This window comes from Odocoileus virginianus, chromosome 4 (genome assembly GCF_023699985.2).
Source record: "Odocoileus virginianus isolate 20LAN1187 ecotype Illinois chromosome 4, Ovbor_1.2, whole genome shotgun sequence".
In the NCBI taxonomy this organism is placed as follows: Eukaryota; Metazoa; Chordata; class Mammalia; order Artiodactyla; family Cervidae; genus Odocoileus; species Odocoileus virginianus.
Genome location: NC_069677.1, coordinates 38,067,068 through 38,090,258, shown reverse-complemented (window position 1 = coordinate 38,090,258; position 23,191 = coordinate 38,067,068). Strand labels below are relative to the sequence as shown.

General features: G+C 39.4%; 1 protein-coding gene and 1 non-coding gene across 3 annotated transcripts in view; one reads left to right on the top strand and one right to left on the bottom strand.

Moving 5' to 3' along the window:
- PRKCI (protein kinase C iota) overlaps nucleotides 1-23,191 on the top strand; it is a 103,206-nt gene that overhangs the window by 14,019 nt on the left and 65,996 nt on the right. The window contains exon 1 of one of the 2 annotated variants that reach the window (XM_020906262.2): nucleotides 19,287-19,834. The exons of the other annotated variant lie outside the window; for it this stretch is intronic. Within the exon in view, the coding sequence (XP_020761921.1) occupies nucleotides 19,734-19,834 (101 nt within the window). The 5' untranslated portion in view covers nucleotides 19,287-19,733. Of the gene's footprint in view, nucleotides 1-19,286; nucleotides 19,835-23,191 lie in introns of those variants that run through there. 2 annotated transcript variants of the gene reach the window in all.
- Nucleotides 7,900-7,972, bottom strand: TRNAK-CUU (transfer RNA lysine (anticodon CUU)). The gene has a single exon. It is a non-coding gene; the product is annotated as a tRNA-Lys (tRNA).

Below are 23,191 nucleotides of genomic sequence, written 5' to 3'. Positions count from 1 at the left end.
GGAAAAAGAAGAACAAAAGACCCCAAAATTAGTAGAAGGAAAGAAATCATAAAGATCCGAGCAGAAATAAAAATAAATGAAAGAAACAGTAGTAAAGATGAGTAAAACTAAAAACTGGCTCTTTGAGAAGATAAACAAAATTGACAAAACTTTAGCCAGAATCATCAAGAAAAAAAAGAGAAGAATCAAATCTACAAAATTAGAAATTAAAAAGTAGAGGTTACAATAGACAATGCAGAAATACAAAGGATTATAAGAGACCATTATGAACAACTATGTGTCAATAAGATGGATAACCTGGGAGAAGTGGACAGATTCTTAGAAAAGTTCAATCTTCCAAGACTAAACCAGGAAGAATTATGAACAATTGAAATTGAAGCTGTGATCAAAAACCTCCCCCAAAACAAAAGCCCGGGACCAGATGGCTTCACAGGAGAATTCTGTCAAACATTTAGAGAAGAATTAATGCTTCTCCTTCTAAAGCTCTTTCAAAAAAATGGCAGAGGAAGGAACACTTCCAAACTCATTCTATGAGGCCACCATCACCCTGATACCAAAACCAAAGACAACACACACAAAAGAAAACTACAGGCCAATATCACTGATGAACATAGATGCAAAAATCCTCAACAAAATTTTAGTGAACAGAATTCAACAACACATCAAAAAGCTCATACACCATGATCAAGTTGGGTTTTTTCCAAGAATGCAAGGATTCTTCAATATATGCAAATCAATCAGTGTGATAGACCATATTAAAAAATTGAAAGATAAAAACCATATGACAGCTCAATAGATGCAGAAAAAGCCTTTGACAAAATTCAGCACCCATTTATGATTAAAACTCTTCAAAAAATGGGCATAGAAGGGATCTTCCTCAACATAGTAAACATCATAGAAAATAAGCCTACAGCAAACATTATTCTCAATGGTGAAAAACTGAAAGCATCCCCCCTAAGATCAGGAACAAGACAAGGGTGTCCACTTTCACCACTGTTATTCAACATAGTTTTGGAGGTCCGAGCTAGATCAATCAGAGAAGAAAAAGAAATAAAAGGAATCCAGATGGGAAAAGAAGTAAAGCTCTTACTGCTTGCAGATGACATGATACTCTAAATAGAAAACCCTAAAGATAGTATAGGAAAATTACTAGATAGAGCTAATCAGTGGCTTTAGCAAAGTCACAGGATACAAAATCAATACACAGAAATCACTTGCATTTCTATACACTAACAATGAAAAATCAGAAAGAGAAATTAAGGAATCAATCCCATTCACCATTGCAGCAAAAAGAATTAAATATCTAGGAATAAACCTACCTAAGGAGACAAAAGAACCGTACACAGGAAATTATAAGACAATAATGGAAGAAATCAAAGACGACATAAACAGATGGAGAGATATTCCATGTTCCTGGGTAGGAAGAATCAATATTGTGAAAATGAGTATACTACCAAATGCAATCTACAGATTGAATACGCTCCCTATCAAATTACCAATGGCATTTTTCAAAGAACTAGAACAAAAACTTTCACAATTCATATGGAAACACAAAAGACCCCGAATAGCCAAAGCAGTCTTGAGAAAGAAGAATGGAGCTGGAAGAATCCACCTTCCTGACTTCAGGTTATACTAGAAAGCTACAGTCATCAAGACAGTATGGTACTGGCACAGAAACAGAAATATAGACCAATAGAACAAGATAGAAAGCCCAGAAATAAACCCATGCACCTATGGGTACCTTATTTTTGACAAAGGAGGCAAGAATATATAATGGGGCAAAGATAGCCTCTTCAACAAATGGTGCTGGGGAAACTGGACAGCTACATGTAAAAGAATGAAATTAGAACACTTCCTAACACCATACACAGAGATAAACTCAAAATGGATTAAAGACCTAAATGTAAGACCAGAAACGATAAAACTCTTAAGAGGAAAACACAGGCAGGACACTTGATGACATAAAGCAAGATCCTCTATGACCCACCTCCTAGAGTAGCAGAAATAAAAACAAAAGTAAACAAATGGGACCTGATTAAACTTAAAAGCTTTTGCACAGCAAAGGAAACTATAAACAAGGCGAAAAGACAACCCTCAGAATGAAAGAAAATAATAGCAAATGAAACAACTGGCAAAGGATTAATCTCCAAAACATACAAGCAGCTCATACAACCCAATGCCAGAAAAACAACCCAATCAAAAAGTGGGGAGGGAAAAAATCAGACATTTCTCCAAAGAAGATATACAGATGACTAACAAACACATGAAAAGATGCTCGACATTGCTCATTATTAGAGAAATGCATATCAAAACTACAGTGAGATATCACCTCACACCAGTCAGAATGGCCCTCATCAAAAAGTCTACAAACAATAAATGCTGGAGAGGGTGTGGAGAAAAGGGAACACTCTTGCACTGTTGGTGGGAATGTAAATTGATAATGCCACTATGGAAGACAGTATGGAGATTCCTTTAAAAACTAAGAATAAAACCACCATATGAGCCAGCAATTCCACTCGTAGGCATATACCCTGAGGAAACCAAAATTGAAAAAGACACAGGTATCCCATTGTTCATTGCAGCACTACTTAAAATAGCTAGAACATGGAAGCAAGCTAGATGTCCATCAACAGATGAATGGATAAAGAAGTTGTGGTACATATGCATAATGGAATATTACTCAGTCATAAAAATGAATGCATTTGAGTCAGTTCTGATGAGGTGGATGAACCTAGAACCTATTTTACAGAGTGAAGTGAATTCATAAAGAGAAAGATAAATATTGTATTTTAACACATATATATGGAATCTAGAAGAATGGTACTGAAAAACTTATTTACAGGGCAGCAAAGGAGAAACAGACAGAGAATTTTTTTAAAAAGGCCTCATCACAGCTGAATCACTTTGCTGTACACTTGAAACTAACACAACACTGTAAATCAATTGTATCTCAATAAAATTTATATATACATACATATACACATAACCTCATCACTCCAACACTAACATGAACATGCATGAAATTATCAAAGTACCGACTACATCAATCCGACACTTTACACCTAAGCCAAGCCACCAGCATCTCTGGACCAGTGCCATAGGCTCCTGACAGGTCACTTATGTTCTTGCTCCTCTGTAATCTACTCTCCACACAGCAGTCTGAGTAAGCTTTTGCAATTATTAATGTACATCAGATCACATCATTGTCCTGCTCAAATCATTCAGTGCCCATCACACTCAGGAGAGAGCCCTTAGTGTTCTCCTGCTCACTTTGCTGCAGCCACGCTAGCCTCCTTGCTTTTCCTCCTCACACTTGCTACTTCCCCAGCTGGGAAAGCCTTTTACATTGACCCCACTTCCTTACTTATCTGGGACTCATCTTAAGTATCTCCTCAGAGCTCACGCCTCACCACCTTACCCAACATGGCCTTCTCCCTTCTCATCACTTTCTTTCCCTTGTCCTGCTTTACTTTTCTCATGACACGTCAGTGCTCTTGATATTATGGGGTTTTGTTTCATTTTTGCTACACCACATGGCATGTAGGATCTTAATTCCCTGATCAGGGATGGAACCTGGGTCCCCTGCAGTGCAAGCATGAAGTCTTAACCACTGGACTTGCAGGGAAGTTCCCAGACATTATGTTATGTACATATCTGTTTATTTTTTATTTACTACTCCCATTAGCCGTGAGGTTTTAAACTACACATTTTCTTTACTGCTGGATTCCTAGTTCTTTAAACATTGCATGCATGCGAGCTCAGTTGCTTCAGTCGTGATGGACTCTTTCCTACACCAAGGACTGTAGCCTGCCAGGCTCCTCTCTCCATGGGATTCTCCAGGCAAGAATACTGGAGTGGGTTGCCATGCCCTCCTCCAGGGGATCTTCCTGACCCAGGGATTGAACCCGCATCTCCTGCATCTCCCTCATTGCAGGCGGATTGTTTACCGCTGAGCCACCAGGGAAGCCCCTTTCAACATTAAGATCTCCACAGTTATGCATTGATTGAGTGAAGTTACTTAACCTCTCTAATCCCCAGTTTCCTAATCTGAAAAATGGGGACAATATTTACCACAGTTATTATAGAAGTTAAAAACAGATGAAATAATGTATTTGAACAATAGAGTATAATAAATGCTCACTAAGCATAATTGTCTTTATTTCTCATTTTTTAAAAATTTTGCCACTAATTATTTTGTGACATATTGTTATGCTTAAAGGAAATAATCCACTTATTATATTTCCAGAAGTCATGCAGTTTTAATGAGACCGTCCTTACTTTTATTTTTTTAATTTTTTTGAGACTGTCCTTACTTTTAAAAGTTAGTTAGCATTATACATTTTTTAATGTGCATGTGCTGTATTTTAAAATATTTAGAGAATTCCCTGGAGGTCCAGTGGTTAGGACAATGCTTTCACTGCTGTGACTTGGGTTCAATCCCTAGTCAGGGAACTGAGATCCCACAAGTCTCACAGCATAGTCAAAAAAAAAATTTAGCGTCTGTGTCTGATAATAGATTTTGGTCTGTGTGTTCTTAATGCATTGAAATAAAGTGTCATATCAGTTTCATACTGAATCTTAATTATAATGTTCTGTTTATGGCAGATAAGCCTCTCATAATTACATAAAATGCCAGAAACAACAGGAGGCAGAACAAAACACATTATAGGGGACTAGCAAAGCTAAGGGATAGGGATGAAAAGTTGGGGGGAAAGTTATGTGACAGAAGCATGTAATGATATAGAATTTAATTTTAGTATTTATCAAGTTGTGAATACAAAATTTCCAAAAATCTAAATAGTGCAGAAATATATATCAAATAGAAAGTAAAAATCGACTGAAATCCACTCTTTCCAAAAATAATCATTATTTACAGCCTGTTTTATATTCTTCCTAATTTTCTCTGTCCTGACATGAATATGTGTATATCTCTTTTATAAAAAATGATATTGGATTATATATACTCTTCTGCACTTAGCAGTATATCCTGCCATGTCAGTGTACACGACTTCTTCCAGTTCCTCAAAGATGCCAAACTTTGCTTAGCTCACGACCTTCCATACAATCCTGGAATGTTCTTTCCCATACTTTGCAAAGCTAATTCCTTGTTTCCCTTTAATTCTCTGCATAAATGTCATTTCCTTGGATAGATTTTTCCAGATCAATTTATAGAGTCCTTCCCACTACACAGTATTTATTTCCCTTGGAGCAGGTACCACAGTTTGTAATTGTATGTTTGTTTACTTTCTTTTTTTTTTGGCCTACTTTTTTTCTCTAAATTGAGTCTTACAAGGACAGGGAGCAAACCTGTTTTGTTCATTGCTATATATTCAGTGCCTTGCACAATGCCAGGCATGTAGTGAGCTCTCAATAAATATACTGAAATAAACATGTAAATAACACACTGAGAAAAAAGTGTATTCTTTCATTTCCTATCCATGATGGATAGAGCATTGTTTTCTCTTTTTCTTCAGTTCTTTATTTATTCTTAGTTAAGAAACAATACCATACAGTTGGCCTTTGAACATCATGAGCTTGAACTGTGCAGGTCCACTTATACATGGATTCTTTTTTTCAGTAAAGGCATACTACAGTTCTTGCATGGTATACAGTTGGCTAAATCTGTGGATGTGGATACAGAAGCCAACTATAAAGTTATACACAGATTTTCAATAGCCCAAGAGTTAGTGCCCCTAGCTCCCTACATTTTTCAACTATACTTGTCTGGATTCCCACCTAGTATTTGTTTTAATCAGATGTGGTAAGGTGACAGACACAAGGACAATTGCTTTTGAAAGACAAGTTTATGATTTACAGTTTTCAAGAGAAGGCAGCATGCCCACACCGTGCAGGGCCACATGGGGAAGCACCAGAGTCAGTCTGGGGGCAGAAGGAGTGAAAGAGAAAGCGTAGCCCAGAGACTTTACTGTGGTTTCTGCAGGAACAAGTGGTAAGACAGTGTACAAAAGTCTGAGTAAATTTGGGATTGGATAGTTAGAATAGTTTTGGCAGGCTCTGCTCTATAGGGGTGGTCTCTAACTTTCCAGTACCTAGCCCGGGGGTGATTTGGAGCAGGGGGGATATTGGCTTCATATATGAGAAATAAAGGAAGATTTGGAGGATATGGGTTTTGGATTGGATGGTTTCCAGAGGAAAGGCACATTCACAGGGGAAGTTGTTTTCTAGCTCTAGGATAATTTCTAGAGATCAAAGCCCCGGGAAGGAAATCCTCCCCTCCATCAGTAAGGCCACCAAGATATCAAAGCATCATAAAATATGCAAAATAAAAACCATGATTAATAAATTGCTAACCTAATTTAGATATTATGACTGTTCATTTCCCAATTAAAATTTCCAGATGAAAGATATAAACCATATCTGTGTGTGTGAATTTTTGTAAAGTTTAATGCAGGAAGATGGGCAGAGCCTGAAATTTGGAGTTAAGAAGCTGAGTTTATGCACTGACCCTTCCCATTTCCAGTTGGATGCTCTTAGCCAATTCATTTAACCTCCCTGAACACCAAGTTCATCATCCCTAAAGCAGGGATGACAGTAATATTTCCCAGATGAGTTTATTGGGAGAAATAGATTAATCTAAATGTGATTATATTTGTCAAAGTGTTTTATAACTGCAAGGCACCTCATAATGTTTAAGTTTCACTCTTAACGCAGTATACTGCAGGGACTTTTTTCAGAATAAGAATTCAGGTTTTTTGTTGCTGTTATAATTGTAGAAATGTTCAAAGATGTGATTAGAGAGGGAACAATAAAAATTTATTAAGGAAAAGAATAAAAATTCACTGTCTAGTTATTACAGAGAATGAAATTTTGGACTTAAAAGATACTTTCCACTGATGTACTTCAAACAGCTTTGAAACGTTTATTTATTTTCATAATTTTTTTTTAAATTTTCATAATATTTTGAAGTCAGTTAGGTTAAAGTTGTCATCATTTACTCTCTGAAAGGGAAATAAACACAGAGCAAGTTATATAACGGCTTTCAATTTTGCCATGTATTGCTTAGACTGGTGTGGCACTGCTCCCTACAGTAAACAAGCGCCTTCTTTTGCTGGAATCAGCTAAGATGGTGGTTTAGTGGTGGTGGTTTAGTCGCCAAGTCATGTCTGATTCTTTGCAACCCCATGGACTGTAGCCTGCCAGGCTCCTCTGTCCATGGGATTCTCCAGGCAGGAATACTGAAGTGGGTTGCCATTTCCCTCTCCAGGGGATCTTCCCAATCCAGGGATTGAACCCGGGTCCCTCTGGCAGGCAGATTCTTTACTGACTGAGCCTCCAGGGAAGCATTGGAGGCTTGGTTTTATCAAAATGCTTGCTGAATCAAGCAATTAAAAGAGAAAGTCATTGAATAATCACTAGAAAATCATTTCTGGCAAATAGACCACATCAAGTGCCTCTAAGATATAGACATTGGTTTTACTTAAGGAAATTAAAAAGCTGTGTCCTTTCCTGAGGTCCCAGAGGTACCATTTTTGTCTCTTCTGGGCCATTCTTCCCTCTGCTTCCATCTTGTCTTCACCTTCCTTTTCTCCCTAAAATTTCAGGTGATTTAAGACTAAATCCCAGGACTAAATCCAAAGCACCTTTCTTGGCTTGCAGAATCTTTATTTTCGGACTCTGAAACACCTTCTTCTGCTGCCAACTGCCTTACATTTAAGCCTCATTAAGTTTTCTGACAGTCAGACTCAAGCTAGACCTTTTCACTGACCTACCATGACACTCAACATTAATCCACCTAAAAAAAAAATATGGGGAGGTTGAAGAAAGGAAGAGAAGGCTCCACTTGTGTTTGGAGGATTTTTTGTTTGGTTGGTTGGTTGGGTTTTTGTTTTGGGTTTTTTGGGTTTTTTTTGCCACAATGTGTGGCTTCTGGGATTTTAGCTTCCCAGCCAGGGATTGAACCTGGGTCTTCCACAATAAGAGTGTGGATTCCTAACCACTGGACCACTAGGGAATTCCCTACACTTATTAATATAGTTGTTGCTCAGTATCCTTGGGGGATAGATTCCAGCACCCTGTTGAGTACCAAAACCTGTGGATTCTCACCTCTCTTCTATAAAATGGTGTAATATTTCCATATAACCTATGTGCATCCTTCTGTATACTTTAAATCATGTCTAGATTACTTATAATACCTAATGCAAGGTAAATGCTATGTAAATAGTTGTAAAGACAGTGTAAATGCTATGAAATAGCTACCAGAGCACAGCAACTCAAGTTTTGCTTTTTAAAACTTTATATATGTGTATATATATATATATATATATATATATATATATATATATAAAATCTATAGTTGGTTGAATCTGTGGATGTAGAACCTGAAGATATGGAGGATCACCTGTCTCTACTAAGTGCTTACATACAGCAAGCACTGTATATATGGGTTTCCTGTACACACCTAATTTGTACAACAAACCCATGAGGTAGGTATTATTATACTCCATTTTGCTGATGAGGATAAACATTTTAGTAGGATTAAGTACCTGTCTAAGGTCATACTGCTAGTAAGTGTCAGGATTAGCTTTGGAACTGAAGTCCACCTGTGAGATACTTACTCTGGCCTCTTCCGTGCTGACCTTCTCCACCCACTATTGTCATCAGCATTCTTCTTCAGGTTCTGCTCAACCTTTTCTTCCTTTGGGCTTCACAGCCTCTCCCAGACTCTCATAGTAGTCTATTTATCATCCTCTAATTCTACTTGTGTGTGCTGTGCTCAGTCGCTTCAGTTGTGTCCAACTCTTTGCAGCACCATGGACTGCAGCCTGCCAAGTTCCTCCATCCATGGGATTTTCCTCGTAAGAATACTGGAGTGGGTTGCCATGCCTTCCTCCAGGGCATCTTCCTGGCCCAGGGATCAAATCCATGTCTCCTGCAATGCAGGTGGATTCTTTACCTGCTGAGCCATTGGGAAAGCCCCTCTAATAATACTTAGCAGGTATTTGCTTTTAATTAAGATATAATTCACACAAAATTCATCTGTTTAAAGCATATAACAAAGTGCATGTTCACAATATATTGTAATCATCACTACTCTTTAATTTCAGGACATTTTCATCACCCCAGAAGAAATTCCAAGACCATTAAGCAATCATTCCCCAACCCCCATTTCCTCCAACTTCTGGCAACCATTAATCTGCTTTCTGTCTGTATAGATTGGTCTATTCTGGACATTTAACATAAATGTAATCATACAACATGTAGCCTTTTGTGTCTGGCCTCATTTTGCTTAGCTTAATGTTTTCAAGGTTTATCCACATTGTCAGGTGTGGATAAACCTTTTTATTGTTGTTGTTTAATTGTAAATTATGTCAACTCTTTTGCAACTATTTTAGGGAAGTACCACATTTTGTTTATCCATTCTTCAACTATAATGGGCATTTGGTCTGGTTTCACTATTTAGCTACTATGAATAATGCTTATATGAACATTTGTGAACTAGCTTTTGTGTAGACATATGTTTTCATGGTTATAACCAAGTTCTCTTGGCTATATAACTAGCAAAGGACTTGCCGGATCTTATAGTAACTTTATGTTTAACATCTTGAGAAAATGTCAAACTGTTTTCCAAAGTAGTTGCACTTCTTTGCATTCCCACCAGCAACGTGTGAGGGTGCCAATTTCTGCACATTCTCTCCAACACTTGTTATCGTCTGTCTTTTGATTACCATCAACCTAGTAAGTACGAAGTGATTGAGCTGCATTTCCTAATGACTAATAATACTATTTTTCATGGCTTTATGGCCATTTTTATGTCTTATTTGCAGAAATGTCTATTTAAATTCTTTGCTCACAAAGAGAAACTGAGTTGTCTTTTTTAGTTGTAAGAGTTACTTACATACCTGAATGTGTGTGTGGTCGTATCTGACTCTGCAACTCGATGGACCACCAGGCTTCTCTGTTCGTGGAATTTTCCAGGCAAGAATACTGGAGCGGGTTGTCATTTCCTACTCCAGGAGATCTTCCCCAGCCAGGGGTCAAACCCACATCTCTTGACTCTCCTGCATTAGCAGGCAGATTCTTTACCACTGCACCGCCTTATCAGACATCTGATTTGCAAATATCTCCCATTCTGTGGGAAGACTTTTCACTTTCTGGATGTATCCTTAGAAATACCAGCATTTTTAATTTTGATGAAGTTCAATTTACCTTTTCTTTTGCTAGTTGTAGTTTTGGTGACAATCTCAGAATCCATTACCTAATCTTAAGTCACAAAGATTTAATACTGTGTTTCTTTCTAAGAGTTTTATAATTTTAGTTCTTATACTTAAATCTTTAGTCTATTTTGAGCTAAGTTTTCTAAATGGTTTAGATACTTCATTCTTTCATGTATGGATATTCAATTTTTTCAGCATCATCTGTTAAAACAAATTAACTCCAACCCCTTGCCCCCCAAAATTATTATTTTCCCCACTGAGTTGTCTTGGCCCTTAACATGTGTGGGATTTTGTTTGTTTTTTGGTTTACACTTTCTAAATTTTTATTTTGAAATAAAATAGATTCACAGGAAGTTGAAGAGATGACAGAGAATACGTGTTTTTGAGTAAATATTGACACATATTTGTTAAGGTGAGCTCCTTGAGGGCTAGATTTTTTGCATTCCTACCTGCATGTCTCAGAGGGGACCGTGACATAGTAAACCCTCAACAAACATGTTCAATGAATGAAAAGCTGATTTGAGAATCCTACTGTCAACTTCCAAATACCAAGTGCCATAGACTTTGTTAGGTGCTGGGAAAGTTTTATATCAATTCATGATGTTATAGTCTAGTAAGTTTTTCAGGGGTCCCAGAAGTTTCCAAGAGGTCCCAGAATCTAACAGTCCTAGACTGGAATGGGGCTCGGAGATCATGAAGTGAAGTGAGAGTTGCTCAGTCGTGTCGACTCTGCGATCCCATGGACTATACAGTCCATGGAATTCTGTATAGAGATCATGAACCCTCTCGTTTTCCATTTTCCAGGAAATGCAGAGCTTAAAAGACTAAAAGGCCTGTGGCCTATCTCATGTTAATTTTCTAGAGGATCCCAGGCCTCTTTGAAATTACATTATGACTTTACAACTTAACAAAGGATTTTTTTTCAGTTAGTCCTCGATAAAGCATTTTTTCAGTTAGGCCTTGATAAAGTCCTCTCCCAATGAAAGACAAAGACTTCTGTTTCATACCACTCTTATCTTCTCAGATAACTGCTATCAGAGATTAAAAAAAAAATTTTTTTCCACCCTAGCTGGGCATAATCACTCCTTTCTCTGAATTCTATAGCTATTATTTGCTCTTCCACAAATTAGCAATTTGTTTTGTACTGCCCTATTGCTTTGGATTTTTATGTAATCTTGAATTGTTATTTGTCACAGGTTTATGTGTGAACTTCCTAAGGAGAGTACCCTGGCTAGAGCCAGGGGCAAAATTTGCATTTACATTTATTATATGATATTTAGAGCTTAGTACCTAGTGGACATGCATGCAATGGATGTTTCCTGATATTATTTGTGTTTTTATATAATTCATTTTTAAAATAAGAAGCTATTAGGTTTAAAATTTCATTCTGTTTTTCCCTAGAGGCTCGGGGTGAGAGGCTCAAAGTAGTAAGTATCCTCTCTCCTTTGGGCAATTGCTAGTGACCCTCTATTTGTTTTTATAAAGGAATGGAGATATCAGAGGACTAATAATTAGTACACATACATATTTCAGGGCTTCCCTGGAGGCTCAGACAGTAAAGAATCTGCCTGCAACAAAGGAGACCTGGGTTCAATCTCTGGGTCAGGAAGATCCTATGGAGAAAGGAATGGCTACCCACTCCAGTATTCTTGCTTGGAGAATTCTATGAACACATGAGCCTGGCAGGCTACAGTCCATGGGATCACAAAGAGTTGGACATGCCTGAGTGACTAGCTTTCACTTTCAAGGTACATATTTAACTATTTTTTAATATTACTATTGAAAGTTTTAAAATCCTGCTAAAAGGATAAAGAAGATTTGTAGAATTCTTCTGAGAACCCAGTAAATTAAGCTATCCCTCAAGGGAACTTTGAGTTGTAGTTTTTAAATCACTGAGTCAGCAAGTAGAGAAAGAGGGACTTCCCTGGAGCTCCAGTGGTTAAGGCTTCCACTGCAGGCGGCACGGGCTTCAATCCTTGGTGGGGGGACTAAAATCCTATGCCTCATGCAGCATGGCTAAAAATAAAAGGAGGAAGAAAAAAAAAAGAGAGAGGGTAGAGAAAGAGAGCCTGTTTATTTTATCGCAAGCTTGCTTTCCAGTTACTAGGTGGAGGAAGAAGATGGAATAATCTAGCCTCATGTTGAACAGTGTAGCAGAACAGAACCATCTCACCTGGAATTGTTTAACAGAGGTAAAATAGAAAAGGTGGCTGAACAGAAAAGTTAGTATGTCTTGATAGGATATTCAGTACATGGTCTTGCACCTGCTAGAACACAGTGAGCCTGTTAATGGATTCTGATAAGAATAGATTATGTGTAGATTATAGTGATTCTCTAATAACAATGAATCTAGACAGCATTTTAGCATGTGATTAGATCATGGAAAACAAAGAGAAAAGAAATCAAAACTAAGAATTTTGTGAAGTTAATTTTCTTTTCCTCATGGGCCAGAAACCAATCCTTGTTTCAAATTCATGGTATGCTAAAGAATGGAAAGCATTGAAACAATGATACAAATCATTGCCATTTCAGTACTTTGGACTTCATTTGTAAAACCAGGCTTAGATTTTTCCGCTCTTCAATCTGCCCTCAGGGGGACCAGCAGCATCAGACATTTTAAATCAGAATCTGCATTTAAACAAAACCCCTGGCCTAATTTTTATGTTTATCAGAGTTTGAGAAGCCAAACTAACTCCCAGCTAGTTAATTCTACCATCCCATGATTCTTGTTGGAAGATTCCATGTTGGTAAAAGGCGACTCACTTTCTTAGTAGTCCTTTTTGAGTTGAGTAAACAGATCGCTCAACAAGTTGAACTAACTTTTCAGGTCATAGCTTTAACAAGGCAAAAGCTGAAATAAAGACTTGCTATGCTTGTTTGGTGTCATCAGCTTCCTTCCTCTGACACTAAGGTTAATCTTAGTATCTAAGTGGACATAAATCAACAGAAAATTATTTCAGTATAATTTAATATTTGTGGAATACCAACAATTTTCTCAGTGCCAAAAAGAACTTAGGTAAGATTCCTGCTCTTGAGGCACCTAGGCAAGGTGGTCACTTTGTTTCAAAAGTCTGTGATCTTATTTTCTTGGGCTCAAAAATCACTGTGGGTGGTGATTGCAGCCATGAAATTAAAAGATGCTTGCTCCTTGGAAGAAAAGCTATGACAAACCTAGACAGCATATTAAAAAGCAGAGGCATCGCTTTGCCAACAAAGGTCTATCTAGTCAAAGCTATGGTTTTTTCAGTAGTGATGTACGGATGTGAGAGTTGAACCATAAAAAAGGCTGAGTGCTGAAGAACTGATGCTTTCAGACTGTGGTGCTGGAGAAGACTCTAGAGAATCCCTTGGACAGCATGGAGATACAACCAGTCAATCCTAAAGGAAATCAGCTCTGAATATTCACTGAAAGGACTGATGCTGAAGCTGAAGCTTGAAGCTCTGATACTTTGTCCACCTGATGTGAAGAGCCAGCTCATTGGAAAAGGCCTTGATGCTGGCAAAGATTGAGAGCAGGAGGAGGTGAGGTTGACAGAGGATGAGATGGTTTGAATGCATCACTGACTCAATGGACATGAGTCTGAGCAAACTGCAGGAGATAGTAAAGGACAGAGAAGCCTGGAGTGCTGCAGTCCTTGGGGTCACAAAGAGTCGGACACGACTGAAGAATAACATGGGTTGATTAATAATTTGTTATTCTCCAGGACGGGAAGCCATACCAATTCAGTAAAATACCTCATGCCTAAGTCTCAGGGTGATACGCACAGTGTGAAGGTAAGCTAACAGGCAGCTTTATCCTGAAGTGCTCTTCCCTTTGATGTTGTACATGTGATTAAGCAGCCCAAAATCATTACAGGCTATGAGTTCTGCTTTTACCCTTGATTTCTCTGTGGCCCAAAATAGGATGTGGTTTAATTCAAGGTCAGCAGAAATTCGATATGAAAAGATTTGAGTCCAGTGGAAAATAGGTGGAGATGGTAGAGAAAATGAGCTAGTCCTCCGTGAGAGGGGAGAGGGGTTGGCAACCTTGTAGGGAGAGGAATTTACTCCTGAGACTGTGAGACAACTCGGTTATTGAAGGAAGCCAGTGTTCGGGTGCTGAGCTGCTGGAGTGGGAAGAATTTATTAGATAAATTTACATTTTCAATTGGAAATGCCACCCTCAAAAACAGGTTTGCCTTTTCAAATTGGAGGGTAGCTTACATTTAATGGTTCATTATTGCTAGGGACAGCATACTTGGTATGCCAACATCATTAAACTGATACTTCTAAAAGAAGGCTGTATGTTTTTGTTGTTAAAGTTGTTTTTTCCAGTATTTATTTGATTGCGCCAAGTCTTAGTCGCAGCATGTGGGATCTAGTTCCCTGACCAGGGATTGAACCTGGATCCCCTGCATTCGAAGCACAGAACTCTAGCCACTGGACCACCAGAGAAGTCCCAAAAGTTTGTGTTAATTTTTTTTGGATGGAGGCTTTTTCAACCTGTCATTTACTAGTCAACTTTGTGTTGTTCAGTCAAGCCAGACAGAAGTGGATTCTTCTGGTTCCTGAAGAAGATGAGGTAGCACTGAAGAGCTGTTAAAATCATTCTTTGTCATTTACTGGTGCAGAGTTTCCCATTTTGCAGTTGTTCTTCTCTTCATTGGTATATGTCCTGATATCCTATCTGGATTGTAACTTTCTTAAGAAGAAGGAGAGAGCATAGTGCCTGCACCAGTAAGCTCCATGGGAGTTAATTGTGTTGCGATTTCTCAGACCTCTTTGGCTATTCAGTAACTTTCATTAAGTACATGGTTAGTTTTATCTCATTTATTCATTTATTTTGCTGACTCCTCTGCTTCATGGGACTCTCCATTGATAGTTCATTAAAACAAAGCCATTTTATTTCAGGCAAAACAAATTAAGGCTCAGATTGTTATATGTCATTATCTGTAGTGTGGGAGTGAAACTGGGGAAGTGCAGTGGAAATAAGTATATGTGGCTGGAATGAAGGGAGTACCTAGATAAAGCAGGCGATGTCAATGGGGCAGTGAGAGGGCATCAGAGAAAGAAAGGCAAAGGGGGGTTATGGGGGTATTGTTTGCTGTCTATGCTAACTCAGTAAAGTTAATTAACAGAATACAAACTAAGCTCTCTCACTAACTTCAGCTGTCAGGACTCCAATCAGGAGTTTGGGTCATGACTTCTGCTCTTCAAGGTTAAATAAAACAATTTTTTTTTCATTTACTTTTATTAGTTGGAGGCTAATTACTTTACAATATTGCAGTGATTTTTGCCATACATTGACATGAATCAGCCATGGATTTACATGTGTTCCCCATCCCGAACCCCCCTCCCACCTCCCTCCCCATCCCATCCCTCTGGGTCTTCCCAGTGCACCAGCCCTGAGCACTTGTCTCATGCATCCAACCTAGACTGGTGATCTGTTTCACCCTTGATAGTATCCTTGTTTCAATGCTGTTCTCTCAGAACATCCCACCCTTACCTTCTCCCACAGAGTCCAAAAGTCTGTTCTGTATATCAGTGTCTCTTTAAGTAAAACAATTAATGTGATACTATTAGGACACAATTAGGACCTGTGTCTGTCATTTATTCCTTCAGCAGGTTATTTCTGCACATATGGACAAGCATTCTGATAATGACAAAATGAGAGAATGTTGGACAAAAATATTTTAAATCCCTTAAGCTGATGGATTTGAGCATTAATTTTGTTTCAATTAAAGTAATTGTAGTAAGCCAAAAGTAGGTATCATTCAGCTCATTCAGCCCAATATTTATCTCCACAGCTCATAAAGTCTGTCCAAATGGTCAGGACTCAGAGCACACTGGTGGGGCTGGTTGAGATTGAATAGGAGTCTGTTCTCTGTGTCTGCATCTCCACTGCTGCCTTGCAAATAGGCTCATCAGTACCATCTTTCTAGATTCCATGTGCCTGCATTAATATACAATATTTGTCTTTCTCTTTCTGATTTACTTCAATCTGTATAGAATAATCGAATAGGATAGAGAATAATGTAATATGGAAACATATACATTACCATATTTAAAATAGATGTCAAGTGGGAACTTGCTGTGTGACACAGGGAGCTGAACCCAGGGCTCTGTGACAGCCTAGAGGGTGGGGTGGGGTGGGAGGTGGGAGGGGGTTCAGGAGGGAGGGGGCATATGTATACCTGTGTTTGATTCATGTTGCTATATGGCAGAGGCCAACACAATATTGTAAAACAATTATCCTCCAATTAAAAAGAAAGATTGAATATAAAGGTCTACCTATTCTGATTAGACATTTTCTTACTAGCTCAATCTGTAGAAAGGAAGCCAAATTTCCCTAAAGATATGATTAATGTGATGCTAGGTTCCTTTTAAACCCTTTTACAGAGTCCCATTTTCTTTAAACTAAAGAGATAGTGTCTCATATTCTGTTACTAAAAATGACATAATCTCTACACCCCGATCATCCTATATGTTTAACTGTGTGTGCTTTATCTAATTTTAATTACATCAAATTTACTTTAAAAGTTAATGTCAGAGCACTTCCAGAATGGACCCATGAGTAGCTAGCTCTCATATATTCTCTCCAATGAAACAACCCTAACTGGTAGAATTATAAATAAAAAAACAACCATTGGATCAGACTGTGAAACAATTTTATGCCCCAAGGCATTGTCAAAAACACAGGAGCAATCAGTTGCCAATTAGTGGAAGCTAACATCTGTGAGATAAACCCCAGCCAAAAGCTTGATAAGGAGTTGAGGAGAAGAGACAGTCAAAAAGAAGCAGACTGAAATCACTGTCATCCCCCAGGGGAAGGACCAGGAGTCGGGGTGACAGTGTGCATGCCAAAGCTACACCCTCTGAGGAGAGACACTAGAGGCTGCCCACTGTGGAGGAAACAGACTCTAGTGACCTAGTCTGGTCAACTCAAAAATAAACAAGCAAACCATCACAGCCAGCCAAGGAGCCAGTTTGGATCAGTCTTCAGAGTTGCCACAGTGGAAAGATACGGTTTGCAAGAGCAACAAAAAGAACATGAGACATACAAGAAACAGGCAGTGGGACCCATACCCACCGAAACTGTCTTTGAAAGGACACATATATAAGACATAGCAGACAAGGACTTCAAAGCAGCAGTTATAAATACATTTTAAAAACTAAAAGGGGTCTTCCCTGGTGGCTCAGTCGTAAAGAATCCACCTGCCAAGGCAGGGGACACAGGTTTGATCCCTGGTCTGGGAAGATCCCACATGTCTCAGGACAACTAAGCCCATGCACCACAACTAGTGAGCCTGCGCTCTAGAGCCCACAAGCCTACTTGACTACTGAGCTCAGGCACCACAACTACTGAAGACCATGCACTTAGAGCCTGTGCTTCGCAACAAGAGAAGCCACTGCAATGTGAAGCCCGTACGCTGCAACTAGAGAAAGCCTGCATACATTAATAAACACCCAACACAGCCAGAAAAAAATTTTAAAAAACTGAAGGAAACCATGCTTACGAGTAGATTCAAAATTCTTCAACAAAATATTAGCAAACTGAATCTAGCAACATACAATATAAAAAGGATATGTCATAACCAAGAGGGACTTTTCCCAGGAATGCAAGATTGACTTACATCCAAAAATTAGTGTAACATATCACATCAATAGAATAAAGCACAAAACTACATGATAATCTCAATAGACACAGAATAAGCACTAAACAAAACCCAACACCCTTCATAATAAAAATAGGCAAAAAAACTAAGAATAGAGTGGAACTTCCTTAACCTGATACAGGGCATCTACAAAAAAATCCAGAGCAATAATCACATCTAATGGTGAAAGACTGAAAACTATCCACAGAAGACTGAGAATAAGACAAGAATGTTCACATACTTCTCTTTATTCAACATAATACAATAGCTTCTAGCTAATGCAATCAGACATGAAAAATAAAAGATATACAGATTGGAAAGGAAGACGTAAGTCTATTTGTATTCTAAAATGGCATAATCTTGTACAAAGGAAATTCTAAGGAAGTCATCAAAATACTATTAGAACTAATGAATGAATGCAGCAATCCAACCCAGGATTCAGATATATACCAAATCGATTGTATTTCTATACACTAGCAATGAATAATAAAAATAGTATTAGGATGGGAATGTAAGCTGGCAAAGCTACTATGAACAACAGTCGATGTTAACAATGTTTTAATGATGTTAAAAAAAAATGCTGATGTAGGCTTCCCTGGTGGTTGGTCTAGTGGTTAAGAATCTGCCTATCAATGCAGAGCACACGGTTTAATCCCTGGTCCAGGAAGATCCCACATACAGAGGGAGCAACTAAGAGCCAGAGGCACTGCTCTGCAGCAAGAGAAGCCACAGCACTGAAAAGCCGTCACACCTCAGCGAGGAGTAGCCCCTGCTTGCTGCAAGTAGAAAAAGCCCCCATGCAGAAACAAAGACCCAGTGCAGCCATAAATAAATAAATGATGATGCATGGCTAGTTGGATGGCTTGACTGATTGGCTAAATATTCATTGTGCACCTGTTCCATGCAAGGGCAATATACAAGGGCCAAGATATGGGGGCAGCAGAAGGAAGAAAAATCAAGTCTTCCATCATACCTTCTTACTGAGTTTCTTCATTACATTTATTTGTTACATTTGTTACATATGTTATACTATATTCTTTGCATAAAAGACGCTATACTGAGCCCTTAATCAAATTCTTTCCCCCAAAAGTACTGTATAATTGAGATGATTTATGCAATTGGAAGGAGAATTCAGCAGAGAGGAAAGTCTAGACTGTGACGAATCCCAATCATTTCCAATGTCCTCGGATGCCCAAGGTGGATTCAGGATTTGCACGCCAAAGTCTCCTGGGGCACGAGCGGGAGACAGACAGCGAGAAGGCGGGGCTCTCTACTTGTAAGGAACCTCAAGTCCCAGAATTCCACGGGGACTCCAAATCCCAGAAACCCGCACTCCAAATCTTCTTCGAGTCCCCAGTCGGCTGACCGCGGACGCGACCAAGTTAGGAAACTGGGGTGAGACGGCGCAGCACTTGTCTCCAACCATGTTCGTAGGGAGGGCTTTTTACAGAAGTATAGCAATTTGAACCTTCACGTTCTCTCAGTTACAGCTCCCACAAAAGGCCCCCCTGCCGGGGAATCCGATATGATGTTCAGCACCACCACCCCCATCCTCCCTCCCCTTTGCCTTGCTCCCGTAAGAATGGTTCAGCCGGACTTTGAGGCTCCTTGATTTGGATCGATGGTTGCACCCGCCCTCCCCCGGAATGTGGGCCTTTAGAGCGAGCGAGGTGGGAGGGGCGGAGGCGGGAGGCGTGCAGGGCCCGGTCGGCTGTGGAGGCAGAGTCGGCCGCCGGCGGTGGGAGGAGCCGTGCGGTTCCGGCTGCCCAGGCGAGGCGACCCTTGGGTCCGCGCCGCGGGCGGGGACGACAGGTAGGCGAAAGGGCTGCCACGGCTCCGCGAGAGGCTCTAGCTGCGGAGTCCCCTGCGGCGCCCGGCGCGCCCCCCGCACCCTCGGCCTCCGGCGAGGCGGGGGAGTAAGGAGATGCCGACCCAGAGAGACAGCAGTACCATGTCTCACCCGACCGCAGGCGGCGGCATTGGGGACCATTCTCACCAGGTCCGGGTGAAAGCCTACTACCGCGGGTGAGTGTCCTGCGGTGGGGGTGGCAGGGGTGGGGAAAGACCAGCTCTGCTTGGCCTGGAGGAGGGGCGAATGTGGGGCTGGAGATGTGGGAGAAATGGTTTGGGCGGGCTAGTCGGGGGGACTCGGGATGAATGACCTAGTGGTCGGGGGAGGAACATCGAGCACCCCCATCCAGGGGTGGTGCAGGGCGCCCTGGAACCGCACGGCTGAGAATCCTGAGTAGGGTCCAGGGGAGGAGCCTTGGAGTAAGTAGGTCCCCCTGGTGGGTTTGAGAGACTTGCCTACTAAGATTTACAAAGAGCTTTGCGTCTTTTTAAGTCTCGATAGTATTGGGGGGTTGAGAGTTGATTCTGAGCGATGCCTTAGTTAACTAAGTTTACTATTAGGTTTAAAAGACAGGGTTGCTTCCGTTTGCTGACCCTTTTGATTACCAGCAGGCCTATAGCCTGTGGTTTTCTAAGTCAGATTTGTCTTGATGGTATAGAAGAGTTCCCAACATGTATCAGGAATATCGTCAGGCTGCCAGTATGTTAGAGGTAGAGGTTATATTTGAGTAAAGTTGATGTGTCTTCAGGGATAGCGTTAGGTACTTAGGTCTCGCCTGCGTTAGGTTGTATATGTGTAAATTAAAATTCGTGAACTCTTCTTTGTCAGGGTTGCTTTAAGTCTTGTCCGATAGGGTGAGACACTGCAAGAAGAGAAGAGGGTGCGCGTAGGCAGTTTTAAAATCTGTGATCTTTACTCGTATTATCACCTAAGTTACAACTACTGTGGTTATCAAAAATAACCCACTCCTAAAATCACAGTATTAAATCATATTCCGTAATCAGTAATCTGAAGTGTCCCCCTTCCCTTGAATTCAGTTGAGGTGTGAATTTTTTTGAGATAATTACATTTGGGAACATTAGAAAGGTGAACTGTTAGTGTGAGCATAAAGGTTTGAAACTGAGGGCTAACAGAAAACCCAACCTCTGTGGCCTGTCTTACTGCTTGTTCAAGCAGAAGTAAATTGCTTTTAAAAAAACTCAAGCACTAGGAGGTTTGAAACTGCAGTGCATACTTTTACATTCCTGAGAGGATCAGTGAAGATAGCAAACTTTCAAAATGCCTCCCTTGTTTTGATTTCAAAGCAAATATAAGATCCTATGTGTCTTATTGATTTAATAAAAGGATTTATTATTTTATTTGCTGCAGTGAAGCCTCGGACTCTCTGTTTATTAGCTTGACTGTATTCAGGAGTAGTTAAAGGAGTTATTTTGGACAGTAACAGTGGTTTTGCTTAAATTGATCAAGGAAGTCTTTATTTGAAAACAATAGCTCTGTACTTTGCACTGGGGAAAAAAATGCTTTGTTTCCTTTACCTTATCTTTAATTTGACAGATGAGATATTTCACTTTAGAATCTGCTCTCTTTTATAAAGTTGACAGCCTATGAGTTGTTAGGTACAGAGAATAAAATATAGCACATTTTCTTTTTTTTTATAGTGTCTGATTATTGACCGTTTTAAAAAGTTGGATTTACACACAGAGTAGGAACGGGCAAATTGTTCAAAACTATAAAATGAAAAGTGTTCCCTATCCAGTCCTCCCAGCCTCAAGAGTTAACTACTATTGATAGTTCATTTCTTGTTCTTCTGGAGATTGTCTTTATTTCTTACTTTAAAATTTCATACTTCTGTTTTGTGATTTATCAACTTGTGATTCCTTCCTCTGAAAGATGAGAAAGTGGGTGCATCCTATACTTTGCGTCCTTGCTCCCCTATGCCTCTCAATTTTTTATTGTTAAACTGTTATTTTTAGTTCACCAGTTTACTTTTCTGACTCTTGACTTACCAAATTTAGGTAGTTTTCAATGATTCCAACTATGAAACATGAAAATAGTGCTTCTTCCTTTTTTCTCCTGTTTTTATTAGTTTGACAATTGCAAATAGGCCTCGTGCTTAATTGCTCAGTTGTGTTGGACTCTCTGCGACCTCGTGGGTAGTAGCGCACCAGACTCTCTGTCCATGGAATTTTCCAGGCAAGAATACTGGTTGCCATTTCCCTCTCCAGGGGATCTTTCCTACCCAGAGATCGAACCAATGACTCCTGCCTTGACAGGCTGATGTTTTACCACTGATACCATACAGACCCAAATAGGCCTCACAAGTATATAAATTAAAAATGTTGTAAGCTTCTCCTTTGCAAAGAAATCTAAGTCTGCTATACTTTAGAATGTAGGTACTGCTCCAATTAGTTTTTTAAAAAGAAGGATAAGGACTTATAACACTGTTAATGCTTGACTAAAATGTCTCCAAGACATTCAGTTTAACTTTTTTTTTGCTTATTTTTAAAAACCTATGAATTTTGATTAGTAGTGAATCAACCTCTTGCCATTTAGTACCTTTATTCAATGAAAGCTTTCTAATAGTTCCTTCATTTCAAGCCTCATTTGAAGACAACATCAGTGTTCCAAATTGTTCCAATTTCTGACCTCTGAAATTAGATCTGTTAAGATTATATGTTTATTAACAATAGCCCAAACTGATGGTTATGATATTGTGTAGTCAGCTGCTCATTACTACAGATGAAACTAAAATGAGTCACCAATGAGGATAGTTAATAAACAGGTTGACTGTCTAGAACACCTGCCTGATTTTTAAATAGAAAATTCTTCCCTTACTATCAAGAAATGTGAGGACAATCTGCATTTGAAAAAGTTTCTTTTCTTTCACATCATCAGAATGGCTGTTATGGGAGAGTTTTTCCCTTATCCCCTTCTAACAATATTTCTTTCCAGTGAACGTTGAAATCTTGGAATAGCCAGAATTTTTTAGTGAATGAATTGCTGCCCCTTTCAACGATGTTGAATGTTCTAATGTTGTTAAATTTGTTCTTTGTGCAACTGTGCTGTCTCCCTAGATATAAAAGATATTTAATTAGCCCTTTTCTAGTTTTAAGCAGAAGATTAATAGCCCTGAGAATATGAGTTTATTGGATACCACCTAAGAGTGCCTGTCTCCTGGCCTGTACTCCTCTTTACTTACGACATGAGCTTGTCACTGAGTAGCCTGCCTTTCTTCAATCATTACCTACTCATGTTAGTTTGGAGGAGGAGAAACAGGTTTTGTGGGTTAGTGGTTGAGTGCCATTGTGTGTGCTATCCTTATATAAAGTTACTGGATATTACGGGGTAGAATTTAACAAGGAAATATCTGGACTACTCATTTCCTTCCATAATAAACATAAGAGAAATTTTGCAAAAAGCTTTGTAAACCACCGCTGTTGAGCAGTTACGAATCCAGAGGATCGTTTCAGTACACAGCTACAAACAAAATGGGATGAGCTCCTTACATATTTGGAAAGTATAGCTGGTTC